The 17,370-nt window shown below is 43.2% G+C and overlaps 1 protein-coding gene across 1 annotated transcript in view; it reads right to left on the bottom strand.

Moving 5' to 3' along the window:
* LOC138481058 (connector enhancer of kinase suppressor of ras 2-like) overlaps nucleotides 1–17,370 on the bottom strand; it is a 2,957,912-nt gene that overhangs the window by 1,587,641 nt on the left and 1,352,901 nt on the right. Inside the window, exon 5 of the mRNA XM_069612924.1 lies at nucleotides 13,301–13,342. Coding sequence (XP_069469025.1) covers nucleotides 13,301–13,342 — 42 coding nt within the window. The remainder of the gene's footprint in view (nucleotides 1–13,300; nucleotides 13,343–17,370) is intronic.

The following is a 17,370-nucleotide window of genomic DNA, read 5'->3' as shown; positions in this document are numbered from 1 at the left end:
TAAACTCCCAAAACAAGAGCCTCTAAACAATGGTTTCTAAAGCTAATAGGCAGCTTTGAGGAGCAGAAAAGCAATTTCCCAGAGCAAGTGCAATTAGCAGCTGACGCAGTTGGATTGGCACTTAGTTGTCTTTCAGAGTGACAATCATCGGGTGAGCTCCATTGTTTTGAAGAGTTGCTGAGCTGTCCTTTATGCCGATGGAGAAATGTGCAGCCTGCAGAAGTGCAGGTGTGAGAGCCACACACTTCTACAGTCCTGGGTCGTCTCGTAACATACGCTCGGTATCTGTATTTTGTTAAATTCTCTCAGGTTTTTCTTTATCCCCATTTAAGGGCATACTGGGTGGCACCAAAGCACTTTCAATGGGTAGAGGAGAGCCATTGCTTTCATGGCACCACCCTATTGATGTCATAGTAAATATTGCATCCTGCCAGCGCAAACTCCTCTAAACGTGTTGCTATTGAAGTTACTGCAAGGGGTTGTGTTTATTCATTAAAATGTTTGTAAAATCATTGCCAAGAACACTGCCCAGCAGAAACATCATGGACACCACATTTTAGCAAGTTCAACTTGTCACCATAGACATCAGCACTCCATCATCCACCACTACACAAAAAGTTGATGCTCACCAAATTCCCCTGAGCAATCAACCAGGCAGCAAACATTGTCAACCACATCAACACAGACAATTTGGGGTCAATCTTCATTACCGAGACCTTGATGACATTCACTCGCATCCTAAACACCCTCATTCCCATAAGCTACAGAATTCTACAAATAAACCACCCAAACAAAAGGGTGAAGGAGTTACCATAATTCACGAGGCATCAAGGACATACCACCCAATTGTACTTCAGCACCTTTGGCCCTTTCTAAATCCTCTCTTGCCACTTCTCACTCTCCCCAACAGACACAGTCAGCTTCCATCTCATCTACACACCACCCAGGCCCAACACCACCTTCATCTGAGACTTCAAGGATGTGATCACCACCATGTCTTTCACGCATGCCAGCAACATCTTTCTCTGTGACTTCAACATCCCTAACAACCCAGCAACCAAGCCCATGAAGAAATATCTCCATTGACTTCTCAAAACACTGAACCTCACACAGCACACAAAAGCCCCAATGCACAGGAAAAGTAAAATCCTCATCCTCATCTTCACGGCCCTGCCCACTCTCTGTCACAGCTCTCCAATCCTGCTCAACTGGTCATAAACATCTGGGAATCCCCTTTGTCATAGCACCCCACTCAGGCACACCCATTGGTAACCCAGCAAACAAGCCTTCAGATCATTCAAGAACATAAATGGGCCAGTCTACCTCAGACAAACTTGGACTGTGACTAATTTCTTCAAGAATTCAAAATCCCCCTTGCTACCAACATCATCCACCATGCCCCAATGAAATACCGAACCCTGAAGCCTAAACCTTCTGCATCCTAGTAAACTCAAGAGAAAAACTTCATCAAAAGACCCATCAGAAAACAAAAAAAAAGTTGGTGACGATCCTGCAGCACATCTGCCCTCCCCCTGCTCAAGGAACTCTGCACAACAAGTAGATGTCTGATGACTGCTTCCCAGGCCAACTACTACCACAACACAATGAAACAATAAACCTCTTCAAAGCCATCAAGCATTGCATTAACCCCCACCCCCGACTCATTCATTCGGCACTCTGTCAAAAAGTTGATGAAATCAACACTTTTTTAATTAACAGCATCAGCATGATCATGCCAGCACATACACATAAACACAAAACTGACAGCACACCACACATCCCATCTGGCAAAACCAGCTGAACCCCGACAAATTTCATGTGACTCTCCATGGAAGACCTGACTGCAACCCGAGCATCCCTTAAGGCCACATTATATGCGGATGACATCCTACCAGCCTCTGTACTGTAGACCCTTCTGACTGAAGTACTCCTCCCTTACCTTCAATTATCATCAGCTCCCTCACGCAAGGCACCTTCCTGTTGACTCTTAAGACCAGACAAATCTTCCCACTTAACTCAAGAAACCAACACTGGACTCCGACAACCTCAGCAATTACAGTTGCATCGCCCATCTTCACTTCCTATGTAAGATCCTTGAGAAAGCGGTTGCCATTAAACTCCTCCAACACATCAACACCAACACCAACAACTTCCTTCGGTCCAACAAGTCCAGCTTCCGACCCAGATGCAGCACGGAAATGGCTACCATCAAGCTGATTGCTAATACCATTAAAATCCTCGACAGTGCCCATCCTCCCGTCCTGGTTCTCCTCAAACTCTCAGCTACGTTTGACACAGTAGACCACCAGACACTCACCGAGAGGCCAGTTTTCTGGTTCTTTCTTTCCTGTCAATAGTGGAGTTCAAGTTTGCACATGTCCTGGCTTCTGATGGATCGTAGACTTCAGGAGATGCTGGGCTTCTCAAAGAAGTAGCTTTGCCCGAGTTGCCATCAAATTGCCTGCTGTACCTCGTCCCCATTGTTAGCGCCACTCTCCCTTGTGATCTACTTCCCTCCCTGTGTACGTCCATATGTGACCTGTAATGTGATCTGTTTCTCCCGGAAGTTATGTCCATGCTCAATAAATACCATGATAATAATAATAATAGAAATGGGAGAGGCACACTGTTGATTGCTAGGATAACCCATAGCAGTTATTTCAAACTCAATTGCTGCAAAAGTAAAAAAAGTATGAGATCTTCAGGCAACCAGCTGGAGGGGCTGCATCCTAGATCCTTATAGACCACAAGACTGATAAATCATAATGGGGGATCTGGCTAACCGAACACTACACAAGGAGAGGATAGGGAAAGCTTATTGCTGCTAGAGGAGACAGAAGCACACCAAACCATGCATGACTGGAGACACATGCATCTTCCTAGCCCAGGTCCCTGTTAAAGGAAAACCAACAGCGAGCATTTCGAAGGATGCCCGTAGTGAGAACAAACCCAGTGGAGCCATCCGTAAGCAAAAGGGTATAACACAGTCTCCTTGAATACACACATATCCTAATGTGAGGGTTCCATTTATAGCCAGGGTAAAATATAGAACCATGGGCAAAGCCCAAACAGACACATCTGAAGACCCACACAGGAGAGTTCTATGCCCTCATGATGGCCTTGTAGGGCATATGTTTCAGCAACAATTCATACCTGCAAACTTAATAGTTGGACAACAGAGCACCCAGTGACACAAACCATATATTTATCAGTCAACGTTGCTATTGCAGGGCACGGTATGGCTCTATCAAAGGTTTATTTATAACTTTTACACCAAGGAATGACATAGATCATTCCTACTGAAAAGCGTATTTATTTCACCTTAGATACCAAGGATAATGGAAAACTGTCTTTAAATCACCTTTGATGCATTCAAATCCTTTTGACTAGAGGTAAGGAAGGGCAACTTCAGAAATCCCAAAGAGAGTATTGACTCTTCTGTGATGGGGGATGCTCAGCTATCATAAGGAACGATGCTGTATCCTAGCTAAACTAAAGGAAGTATCTCACAATTTAGACCTCTCGTCAAAGACTTTTGGACTTTTCTAATAACCTTGGAGACTCGATGTTTGTGTAAAGAGAGGCATGCGAAGACTAGGACTGAAGGAACCACTACACATTACCTAAACCTATATTTCTGAATTGCTCCTTGATGGAGATTACACTGAACCAGGGGATGCACAATCAGGGTACATTGGTACATTGGCTAAAGACTGATCTCTAAGTGAGGGGGGGATAGCTCAGGGGCAACGCATTTCTCTTGGTAGCAAGATAACGCAGCTCAGCACAGGTTAGATTCCCCATCCCACATTTAGAAACCAATCTCTGGTATTAAGCCCGTTATAAATGAATAATTATAATTATAACATCCGAAATTGGTGACCCCTGTATCACATATCATTCAAAACTGATGTCTGACATCCAGTTTTGGAGTAAATTAACCTAATGTGTCCGCAGGTGAATGCATCAACCACCTATGCAATAGAAAATAAATATAGATGGCACAATCATGTCAAGGTCCACTAAACAAACATTGTATACTTTACTATGTGGGCAGCTGGCTCAGCTCTCAATGGGCTCTTTTCCTTCACAGATGGCCTGGGTTTAATTCCAAACTTGTATGAGATCCCTGAATGAAGAGTAAATTGTGAGCACACTAATTATTTAGCTCAATCTGCTGTTTGAGAAACTCACAAAGCTGTCAGAAACAATGCAAGTTGGAATTTGCTTTTACACAAAAAAAGAGTGACGAACATATGGTCAACTAATCTATTGATTAGGAATTTGTGTGTGAGGGAAGTAAGAACACGCCTCCAGGCTCTTCTATGCTCGTGGCAAACAAGAGGTAGCACAACGAGGTACAATGAGTGAAACACAAAGAAATCCATAATAGATATACACATGAACTAAAAGAGAAAGGTCTTTCACTATAAGAATCAGATCTTCCAATGAGATACATGGGCAAAGAACATTTTTAAGGAGCAGCCACGAAACACATGTACGCATGTGAGCCCAAGTACTACGTTTCACAGAGCTTTTAAGCAATTTTCAGTAGGCATATTATTGATGAATTTCATTTCAGGACTGACCTCAGTACCAAGATTTCAACTGTGGTTTCCTACGTTAAAGTATAGAGACTGTAGATCCTGTAGTGGGAAGGCTTAGGTCAGGAAGAGACTGCAGGTATCAATCAGACTTCTCCAGAACCTACACTATTTCAGGGAAATGGGCGTTGAGGGGTAGAATTTAGGGATAATGGTGGAAACCGATGTAGAGACCTGGAGAGGAAAACTGATACAATACGTCAGAAAGACCACATTCTAAAAAGGATGAAGTAAGAGTAGGGAAAGTACAAATGAGACAATTGTGACAACATCAGAACACCACCTTCATCAGCAGATCGTGAGGGGTGTCTACAATCTATCAGGGTTGCAATGCAAGAGCCACAAGATTGGAAGCTTCAAAGACAACCTTCAACGCTGGGTCCATCCCTTGAATTAAGTGATGATATGCCCTACCCTGAGGAGCCTGTTGGGTCTTTACTATACAGATACCATTTTAATGCTTGTATGGAGGCTGCAGGAGCATTGAGGCCTAATGTCAGACCATCAGACCATCAGACTGTGGAATTGGTAATGATCCCGCAGCATCAGGCATACAGCTATGATTAATGGAACCAGAGGTCCTGAAAACCCATATTTAAGAACCCCCCCCCCCCAGAGGATTCCAGCCCCATGTGAGAGGGGAGAGCCACTAAAATAAAGTTGTAATCAGAAACAAGTGCCACAGACTCCTCACAGACCAGCAAACTTTATGTCCCACATAAGCTTGAACCGAACCAGTGGAGGGTGCTTTGGTGAACAAAGGCAACACAGCGCAGGCTCCTTCCTGTGAATCAAAGCACTGTACACCCGTACCCAGAAGCTTATCCATAAACTGGAGACTGGGGTAAGCAGCATTAGGAAACATTGTGGGAACCCAGGAGGTGCCACATAATCCAGCCAGCCATTTGGAAAATGGAGTGAAACCGCTGAGTGACAAGCATGGAGCCAGTGAAAAGCCAGTTCTTTTGCCTTGAGACAATATGACCATGGACTATTTCACTTGCTTGTGGCGCCTCAGGACAGCTGGAGGAGAAACCATTTTCCTGCATACCCAATACAGAGACCTGTTACGGAAAGTTACCATAAGCAGCCTATCAGTACGAGAAAGAGGACATTGGGAAGGAGCATGGCTTATAAAATGCAGGGCCGACACCAAAATGGGGTTGCAGTAGTGGGAGCAGGAGAGACGGTAAAGGCCAGGAGTGGACAACAAGGAAATGGGCATCTGAGACAGGTTGGAAGAGTCATGATTGCAGGTGCAGGAGTGACAGCCTTCCAAGGGTACTGAAGAATGCATCAGAAGAGACCAAGAAAGGATAACCCTGGGGACCCGTGTACAGGTCACCTGACAGCTGTGGAGGTACGTGAGGAGTTACCCCAGGTACTGCACTCTCTTGACATGCTAATCCTAGATCCAGATCATGCCATTTGGAAAATGGAGTGAAACCGCTGAGTGACAAGCATGGAGCCAGTGAAAAGCCAGTTCTTTTGCCTTGAGACAATATGACCATGGACTATTTCACTTGCTTGTGGCGCCTCAGGACAGCTGGAGGAGAAACCATTTTCCTGCATACCCAATACAGAGACCTGTTACGGAAAGTTACCATAAGCAGCCTATCAGTACGAGAAAGAGGACATTGGGAAGGAGCATGGCTTATAAAATGCAGGGCCGACACCAAAATGGGGTTGCAGTAGTGGGAGCAGGAGAGACGGTAAAGGCCAGGAGTGGACAACAAGGAAATGGGCATCTGAGACAGGTTGGAAGAGTCATGATTGCAGGTGCAGGAGTGACAGCCTTCCAAGGGTACTGAAGAATGCATCAGAAGAGACCAAGAAAGGATAACCCTGGGGACCCGTGTACAGGTCACCTGACAGCTGTGGAGGTACGTGAGGAGTTACCCCAGGTACTGCACTCTCTTGACATGCTAATCCTAGATCCAGATCATGCCATTTGTTTGAAGGGCATCAAAGTCCTCCTAAGTGAGAAGGGTGTTTATTACCCTTAGGAGAGAGAGTAAGAAAGCAAGGGAATACCATCCAGATAAGAAAGGCACTTTAAAAAGAAGAGTGAAAAGGGGTAAGGCAACTCTAATAGCTGGGAAAGCACCATATACCATATACCGAGATACAAAGTGAAAGATTTAGAGAGGAGGTGTAGTGTCCTAAAAACATCCTTAAGTGAGAGATCAAAGGGCACCCTAAGGTTCATAGTGAACTCGGGAGCATTGATTTAGGAAACAGTGAGAAAGATGCTATAACCCACTGTAGAGGACTGACGAAAAAAGCAGCTGGTTGCTCTTTTCCTGAAACTGAGCAAAGAAGCATCTGGGTGTTATCGGAGCTATGAGCCAAGACACAGTTGGAATTGGCATTGTTGAAACTGTATTGTGGTTTTGAGAACCTAGAGAGGCTATTACCATGCAAGCAAACATAATTGATACTTTATTTTTTTTTTATTATTTTTTTTTTATTTGAGCTTTACTCAGTGAAAACTTAGTTTTGTCAAAATCTTCTTATTCCAATCTACTTGTATTAAAATAAAACATAAAATACCTCCCTCGAAAGGCTGGCCTAATTGATACGTTATTATTTATTCCATTAGACCAAACCCAGGGGAGGTGATCTTGGTCTGTTTTGTGTAAACCCCTAGTTCCTGTAGGTTTATCCCATCCCTATCCTGTGTAGAAAATATAAAACGAGTACAAGTGACGTTCCATAGTCAGGTGGTTCTCGTTGATCAAACCCACAATCTCCTGGGGATTTGTAGAGAGCAACATGAATGGTTTTATGCAATAATGAAAGCGTTCATTCTTTCTGAACTGTGAAAGTGGCCATCTTTTGACAAACCCTTTTCAATGTTTTGACTTTTTACTTTTTGTTTGTGGATGTTTTCCTCAGGCTCTACACCCACATCATTCCCTAACCCCTTCCCACAATTTTCTCTTGTGTACTTTTTAGCCCCCCTCCTTTGTTTCTTTAAAAAATTACTACAGTGGCATCAATCCGGGGTTTGCTAATGAGAGGGCATCTGGTGGAAATCCATCATTGTGAATTTGTCAGATTGATGGAGGTCAACATGGAATATGTTTGACGACTGTTATATACGTAAGAGGTCACTTTGTTTTCTTTATGAAAGACAGCAGATTGGGACCACATCACTTTCAATTAGAACCTAATCTAAATGCCTAAACATCCAGTTTGTAGGTAGCACAACCCAGCCAGACTTTCAGGATATTCATAATGAACGCTTACAAGTACATTTTATAAACAAAACACCTCATAGGAGATTGTTTGCATAGTTTGTTTTGAATAGTCGCGTATCGCTACTAGATCTTACTATTCAGTCAGCCGACAAGACCACATTTACAAAAGAGGTTACAACAAAATAAGATAAATGTTGAAGGCATGGTCTTCAGATACTCCTAAGGAATCAAGCATGCTGAAAGTGTACCCCAATGATGGCAGCCTGCTGTCTGTGACAGATTACATGTAGTCAGGGTACCTCCTTTGACACAGCGCTGAATGAGACCATACACAACAGTGTGGTGAAGAATGAAATGTGACAAAGACAGTGTCATTGTCTTGTCAAGTGGGGATAGGCACTCTCCTCATCTGGGGGTGGGAGGCCTACCAGGGAGAAATCCAGAGCCAGGCCTTCCCACGAGGATGACGTTGACACTTGAGAGGGCACCAGTTCCTGTCCTTCCTTGTCCTCTCCTCCATGTTTTTTGGGCGGTACAGGCTTGTCTCACGTCATGCCTCTAAGACCAATGCACACCAGACTCTTTATATTTAGTCCAGAGCCAAGGTGCCAGACCTGAGTAGCAGAAAGCAACGGATGAGAGACAGCAGTTCTCCTGCACCTTACATGAACAAAGCCTTTAGGAGAGAGCACCATCCCGTGGAAGAGAGACACGCACAGGAGCTGCAGAACTCACATGAACATGGTGCAAACAGCAGTCCATTTCATAACATCGGTGGGAGCTATAGTCGGCACTATGGACCAAACTCTAGACCACAAGTGACATGAAAAGGGGATAGAAATGCCAAAAAGAGCCTTATACACATGGGGACGCACCATTCACAGACCCTCTACGATGACCCATCGGACATAATTGTGTGATCACAACAAACAGCCCTGGCAAAGGGTGCAGTGCTTAGTCTGCTTTTTTGTGACTTTACTGTCTGTAACATCATTTGGGAAGGGAAGGAAGGGCCAGATTGGGGAGGGTAAGTGGACTACTGGGAGTAGGACGGACACTACAAAATGGAAAACAGGAAACAGAACGGTATGGGTTCTTTGGGGGAGGTCAGTGGTAGGTGGCAGACCAAGGGGTCAGCAGCAGGAAGGAAGGAGAAGCAGAGTGTGGAGGCGTTTTCTGGAGCAGGTGAGGTATTGGTCAGTGAGTGTAAGTGGTACTGCATTGTGACTGTGCGTGAGAGGAAAACGAATTTGACTAGGAAAGAAAGTGTAGGGAGTGTATGCGAAGTATTTGTGTGAGTGAAAGGAGGGTGTTTATGTAGAAACAACTAGTCATCCTTCCCAATTTTTTCTATGGTCATTATATATATACATATATAAAAATAGATATAAAACACTTGTCATGAACTATGTGGGGAAAATGCCAGAAAGTGGAGGAAAAACAACAACTGATCTGTCACTAAAGCAATATAAAATGGATTTGCCATTCAAAAGGAATGACTCAGCTTGCAGGAGTGGGACAATCAATGGAACAATATGTTATTTTTGAGTTTAGTGAACAAACCAAACAATGCCATCCAAATAGTTCAACAAAACTGGCAAAAGTTGATTTAAGCGCTTTTCTATTCAGAAGACTTTTGAAACATATCCAAATCTTAAAAATCCAATGCAGTCTTAATATCTGTAAAATAAGTTACAGAAATTAACTTGGCAGAAAAGCAATCATGTTCTAAGGAGACTGACAAACATTAATATCATGAAAGTAATTTGATTTCATAGGTGTGAAGATATAATTTACTCTATCTTCAATAATATACTACATAGACTATGGGCCTCATTACAAATGTGGCGCTAAGGCAACAATGGCGCTGGTAGTGCTACCGGTACCATTGTTACCATACCGCCACATTACAAGTTCTGCTTGCGGGTGCCGCTCTGTACGCCTGGTCAGACCAGGCGTGCAGAGCGGCACCCGTGAGCAGAACTCGTGATTGCACCGGCACCGTTATAAACGGTGCCGGTGCAACCATACTCCCCACCCCCATTCTGCCCTATGGGGCAAAATGGGGATCGGGAGCTCGGCCATACCAGCACCCGCAAATGGGCCATTAATGGCCCATTCGCAGGTGCCGGTGCCGGTAGCGAGTTTGGCTGTAGCCGTGCCCTTTTTAAGGGCACGGCTACTGCCAAACTCATAATGAGGTCCAATGGGTCTCATTCTAAGTTTGCCCGTCCGGAAACAAGGCTGCCAGTAAGCTCACCGGCACCGTTGTTCCCGGATGGGCAAACTCTGAGTCTGCCTGCCATGGCTGCTGTGCCCAACAGGTCTGACCCTGCCGGGGGCTGCTGGCACAATAGGCAGACTGGTCATGAAAGCACCAGCACTGTTGCTAGCCGTGCCGGTGCTTCCATGTCCCCCACTCCCACAGAGTCCCATCGGACTCTATGGGAATGGGGACTTAAAATTTGCCAGCGCCTCACTTCCCGGCCCACCGGACTCGTAATGAGCCAGTGGTACTGGGAAGTCAGGTGCGGGTAAAATATTACAGGTCTGGCGACAACCCACCGTTAGCACCGGCAGGGTTACCGCCAGACCCGTAATGAGGCCCTAAATGGGAAAGTATTGGAAAAGGGGTTTTTGATCCGGTTTTAAAGAACCCAGAGCTTTTTCAACCCATGTTCATCCTCTCTCTTACCCATCATGGGCGGCCTCCACACTTACCATGGCCTTTTAGTACACATGTCCCTTTCAGACTTTTCCCCCCAACACCCATATAATGTTTGGGAGGGGCAACTTGCACTTTGTTGATTTTGCTTCTTCTCTTTGGGTTTTTCCCTAAAACATGGGCTCAATTCTTACGGGAGGAAAACGATTGAATATTTGCAAAGAAATGTGCCCACCTTTAGGATTAGTGTTTTAATCTGGGCACATATTTCCAAAATACTTATTTGATCAACTAGAATGATGGTTTGAACAAGGTCATATGTTGCCATACCCCTGTGCTATTTTGTCTGGGGATAAAATATACAGTAACCCATTTATTTAGTTGGGGCGTTTTGCGTGTCAGTAAGGAGATCTCTGCTGTGACAAAAAGGCAGAGAATGGGCCTCATTACACGGATGGCGGTGGACCAAGGTGCTATTAGCACCTTGGTCCATGCCGGTAAAATACCGGCACCGCCTTGGTGGAAAGGGGAATTACCACCCTATTCCAAGGTTGGCGGGGCGGTAATTCCCCTTTCCCCCATTGCCCTTCCCCATTCCCATTTTTGCCCCATAGGGCTCTATGGGAATGGGGAAGGCGCTAATTACGGTGCCGCAAATTGCGGTACCGTAATTAGCACCCTGGTCCCTTTGCGGGTTGGTTTTTAACGCCTGCAAAAAGCAGGCGTTAAATTCACCAAGGCGGTAAGGGTTTACCGTACCGGTAAAATACCGTTACCGGTAAACCCTTACCGCCTACCGTGTAATGAGGCCCAATGTCTCAAAAATAATATGACTATTTTTAAAAGCATTTCCCCAAAACACATGGTTGTATGGAAGAAACCCTGCAGACGGTTCAGTAACAGTCAGTAATGACACTGCGTTGCCTCTTCAGTGATGCATATGAGCCCCTTTACACTTAAACACATTTTTAGCTGACCTACTGTTTCCTTTTAAGGCCCAAATTGTGTGAATGCTACATTGGCGAAAGTAGTTGCTGCCTTTCTTCTTCTGAAGTCAACTGGCCTTCAGAGACAACTATTTGGATGATGCCTTATGTAAAACCTTAAACAGCAATGCTTCTCTGTGGCAGCAGAAAATAAAACCGGGATGGGTCTGGATGCTTAAAGACATCAAATTGAAGAATGTTAGGAATGTAATTGTTTTGGTATTATTTTATCCCCCCCAACCCTCTCCGATCTAAATGGGAAATTAATTTTAAGGGCAAAAACAACAGGATAAACAATGTGTATTTAATTTAAGAAACACAACTTATCCTTGCCGTGAGATTTAAATAAAATTGTAATAGAGCATTTATATAAAACAATGATTCGATCAACGTATTGCTGCAGATATATAATTATGGAGTTAAGGAATAATGAATAACTAAGCATATAAAATCATGCATAGAATTGTAGCAGATTTCTGGTATGCAATGTTAGGGAAACCAACAATGTACTCATGGTGGCATTACGACTTGAGTTGGCACTCCCAAGAATAGACTTGCATGGAAACAAGTTGTGTTTAAATGTCTGTTTCAAGCATTTTGAAAACATCCTCCACCACAATGATTCCTCGTTTTGAACTTGCTTTAGTTACAAAGAATTACCTTGGACAGCAACATTGAAAAAGATAGATACAAATAAATGACAGTGAAACCTTGAGTAACCACATCAAGAGTGTAGAGGTTATAAAATGACTGAGGCGCAAAATCGGCACTGTAAGTTTGTATATGAACGTATGACACATGAGGACACTGACATCATACAATAATTATTTACTTTTGAAGCCATTACTGGCAATGCATGTTTAAATGATTAATATAGCTATTGAATTAAAATGATGCGTGCATCAATAAGTCATAAAACAAATTAATGTACAACTGTGAAATGAATGGATAAGAGAGTTTAGAGCATGCAGTGTTGTGTTGCCAAATGTATTTAAATAGAAGAAAACATGTTTTCTGGCACAAAGAAAATTAATGTTCGCATTTCAGACAATACGCTATCACGGACAGATTGACAAATAATTAACAATGTCACATTAACTATATATATATATTTAAAAAAGAGAAAAGTTTCATATTTGAAGATTTTTATGTAGGTACTTTTCAGGTATTTGCGAGACACAAACATCTTCATCAAATAAAACAATGTGGATCCACTTATTCTATTTCGAATGCCACATGCACCCTTATTGAAATGTTTTGAGAATCCTAATAATTTTCATTTCAGATGGTGCTATAACAAAAGATGTGGTATCTGTAACTATTCCTAGTGGATGTCTTGAATACCCTCCGAGTGTGTATCCGACAATTCTGATTCAATTGGTTGCTCATCTACCGCGCTCTATATCATCACTCAGACAGATTTGATGATATATTTTACTCCGAATGTGGCCTAATATTTCATCCCATATTACTTTTCTGAACTCTTTGAACATTTTAACATTTCTGGCTACAAAATGTTCCTTTGCAGTGCAGATATCACACTCTCTAGGGGAGACTCCCTTCCTCAAACATGTTTGTGAACACCTTCTCAGGAGGACCTTTTGCCTGACCTCTGTGTTTTTGCATTTCCTACTTTGTTCTGCCACCTTGTCCTTATGTACAATCATGGCCATATCTTCCCAATGGTCTGCAAGAATGTGAAGTATTGGGTTTTGCTTTAATTGGCAGATAGCACAGTACATCAATCTTCATTCATGCTGTTGATGGTAGGAGTATAGCCAAGTACCCCAAACTATACCTTTTATGCACTGATTAAAGTGAGCAAAAAAGAGGATGACTTACCACATGAAGGATTTTATTTTCTGTTTCATACACAGTACAATCCTATCGTTGAGAGAAAAAGACAAGAAATTATGTTAAACAATCTTCTGTATGCATGCAGTGTAACTCACATCAACACTAGCCATAGTGCATAGATATTTTCTGAAGAATAACCAATTGCCACTCTAGGTTCCACTTGCACTGCACCATGACATTTACTGGTCACCTTTATTAATGCATAAAATGCAAAATGTGTATAAAATGGCTCTACAAATGTATCATAAAATGTAAACCTCTGAACTAGGGGCGTGAGAAGAAATACATTTTCATAAAGGTGTTCACATAATTGGGACCCTGTTGTGGGCACATCCCTCATATTGATCTCAATCAACTTGTATCTGGTTCCATCTTTGGACCAAGTGTCATTCCATCAATCCCTTTGTATCGTCTGATTGTCTGGAGTGAGCTCTTTTTTCGCTCATTTCTCAATGTTATTATTTCCTGAAGGTCTGTAGGTCTGGATGCCAATAGAATGGCCTACTGACAAAACCAGTTACAGTCAAACAATACATTTTAATTTTTTCAATCCTGACCCAGCCTTCAAGGTATTGCATGGTGAATAATTTCGAGATGGAAATATCACAATATTGGTACATAGGGCAGGCCCCGCTCTCGGGGCAATTTGTTACATTGGGGTAAACTATGAAGTGGTTCATACAGCAAAATGAAGGGGAAAAGGCATTTTAAACTTCAATGGCTGAAGGAACAGAATGCCTGGAATGTGGGTCTGGAAACTGCTGTCTTATCTAAAAGGCCATACAACTCCTGGAAGCAGGCAAGACAAAAAAAGGAACATCAATTCCTTTACACACGCATCTGTTAAGTTAGGCAGAAGCACTGTAAAAGTGGGGCCCAGTATTTCCCTAAATATACTTTGGTTATTTTAAAAGCCATACTGAAATGAGAGAATAAAAAAAAACATAATTAAGAAACGGGTTCAGTATTGCATTTTTTTCACACACACTCTAAAGAGTATTCTTCAGTCTCCATGTAGTGGCAGCACATTGTAGTGATTTAAATGCAGCTGCTAGGGTTTCCTGGCTGGTCTACCATGGGACACTACAAAGTATGCTCTCAAGGTTGAACTGGGTGACTAGCAGGGCTTGGCCACCCTCGCATTACTGTAATGGGCTGAAATGCACACATGTATAATAGCACCTTCCAAATTCTCCCAAACGTTTGGACTTTGGTTCCTCCGAGGGAGTTCAAGCAAAAGCGTCTTGGGACCGTAATTATGGTAAAAGGCGCTATAACAAATGACAAGATGAATGATTGGTGCAGTCTCCAGAGTTACTTCAGTATGCCTCAAGCTTCACAATGGTTTAATCGCTTGCATACAGTGGGGCAAATGTGAAACACGATAACCATTTTTTAACGTTGCATTGTCTGCTGTTATCTCAGTATGTCCCCAGTATGTCAGTAATAGGTGTCAATCATTTAATCTTAGATGGCCAAGATTCCACTGTCTGGGTCCTGTGCCCCTCACCTATCAGGTTTCCTGAGCAGTAGGGGCCAACAGCTGACGGTGAGAAATGGTACTAAAGGGTTGTCTTCTGACTTTATTGATGTGATGGCATTGCTGGACTTGAGCTCAAAGGTCGCCATAGTCTGTCATAAAACCTATATCTATGTTCAGAATGCTATTTTTTAGATTAAGCATCTTGAGGTTCCTGAGCTCCCACGTCCTTCTGTGTCTGGTATTCGAGAGGCCACCTTTTAAAAGCATGAGTGATAGTGCTGACACACTGGTGTTAGTTTTGCGGTTTGAGATGGTGTATCTGTGTAGGTTCATCCTTTTACACAGCTCCTTGCAGCACTCAACTACATACCCTCTTGCATGCATGTTTTGTATTGGATTAGATGCACACCTTTGGATTATCTGCAGCTGTATTTCCTTTGTATCTGTATTATTTGGTTCTGCATGGTTGCTCTGGCAGATCTGGTGCCGATGTGTTGCCATGTTTTAAATTTCCAGATATTGCAGGTGTACGTTCCAGGTTTTCGTTGTTCTTGATCTAGTGGAAATGTGCTCCTAGTAAGAGACTGTGCTAGGTTTCTCGGTTGTTTGTATGTAATTGTAGGAGCATTTTTGAAAATGTCTCCTAGCTCATCATCACTGCTGAATATTGGTTGAATATCCTTAAAAATCCTCTTAAATTGTGTTAGTTCAAGCTGGGGTTGTTTTGCTTCACCAGCCTTGCATAGCTCATTGGAAATGCTGGGTGGGGTACTACATGTCTGTATGTGTGAGAGGGAGCTACTGCACCTCCTCGAACATGCAGACAGAGCAGGCTGGAGCAGGGCAATTTGGCACCCACATGCAGGCCCCTGCATGCATGTGCAGGAACCAGGAGGTTCTTGCTTCCCGATTCCTATTCATGATGCAGGAGCTGGAGCTCTGGGTAGGAAACTTCCGGACCCGGGCAGAAGGTATGTTTATGTTAATTTATTTATTTAAATATGTATGTGGATGCGTGTATGCTTGTGTTATGAGTGGGTATATGGTAGTGGGTGCTCATGTTAATGATAGAGTGCTTGCTGGGTGTGTCCGTGGGGGGCCCAGGGACTGTGGTTGGAGCAGGATGGGTGTGAACCATGGGACAGAGGTGGGAGCAGAGTGGTGGGAGCCCATGGCATGTGGTGGGGTGGAGAGAGCCCAGGGACTGGGCAGGAGTGGGATGAGGGAGAACAGAGACTGTGATGGGAGCAGGTGGAGAGCCCTGGGACTATGCTGGGAGCAGGGTGTGATGGTGGTGCACAATAGTTCATAGCCATTTAGACTTACTGTCCATTTACATTTTTGGGGGGCCTGGCTACCTCATATTTTTCTCTGAGGGGGCCCAGATCAAAAAGTTTTGAAGACCTCTGTGTAGATAATGGATTGTTTTGTGTGGCTTAGCTGGAAACTTGCCATGTCCAGGTATTTTGTACTGTCAGTGGGTTTCCTCTATAAAGTTGTTTCTAGATGGCGGTTCCTTCCAAAAGAGATGGTTGTATCCAGGTAATGTATACTCTTCTTGGAGTATTCGATGGTGAACTTGGCACATTGATGTAAACCATTTAGTGAGTCATGGAATTGTTTAAGAATGTCTTCACCTTTTTTCTAAATCAAGAACTAGTTTTAGGAATTGTTGTTGTAAGAATTCTTGTTCGATGTCCACAAGGAAAGGATTAACATATTGAGATGCCATTTTCGGGTCGAAGTGTCTTCCATCGAAGCAGACATTGTTGTGCATGAGGAAGAATCTCATGAGAGCTGTGATCACTGTGTTGGGGGTGTCTATCTTCATTTTCTTTTTTTTGCAGGTATTTCTGCCATGCAGCAAGTCCATATTCATATGGAATGTTGGAGTATAGTGCAGTGACTTCCAACGTGGCCAGAAGTGTATCTGGTGTTACATAATCTGTCTTTTGAATCTTTCTGAGGAAGTGTGTTATGTCATATGTAAAACTTTCTGTTTCCATCCCCAGAGGTCTTAAGATGGATTCAATATATCCAGAAATGGCTTTGGTTTATGTATTTACTGCAGAGATGATTGGGTGGCCTGGATTTCCTGGCCCCAGGATTTTTAGCAGCAGGTAAAATATCCCAATCAGACATTGGAGGTGTTCCTTGCTGCTGCTTGGCATGGATTTGATGATTTGTTCCAGATTTTTTTGTATTCGATGGTGGGGGGGGGGGTCATAATTAAATTCCTGTCAGTAGTTTGTCTCAAGAAGTTGTATGTATGCCTGCATTGTATTTTTGTGGATCCATGACTAAAAGCACACCACCTTTGTCAGCTGGTTTTATTATGATTTCATTGTTTCTTTGTAGTGTTCGTATTGCCCTTTTCTCCTGGAGGAGGTGAGGTTCTGTTTAAACACCTGTTGTTTTTTGAGTAAGTTGGAGCTTACATGTTTCTGAGACAGTCAATGTAGGTTTCAAGTTTTAAGCTGCAGCCACATGGTGGTGTCCAGTTAGAACTTTTGTTCATGCCATCATAATCTGGGGTGGCAATTGGTTCATTGTTATGGCCACAAAATTATTC

The sequence above is a fragment of the Ambystoma mexicanum genome, chromosome 5p (genome assembly GCF_040938575.1).
Source record: "Ambystoma mexicanum isolate Mex_15411 chromosome 5p, UKY_AmexF1_1, whole genome shotgun sequence".
Taxonomy (NCBI): domain Eukaryota; kingdom Metazoa; phylum Chordata; class Amphibia; order Caudata; family Ambystomatidae; genus Ambystoma; species Ambystoma mexicanum.
This window is presented reverse-complemented; position numbering and strand designations above follow the sequence as displayed.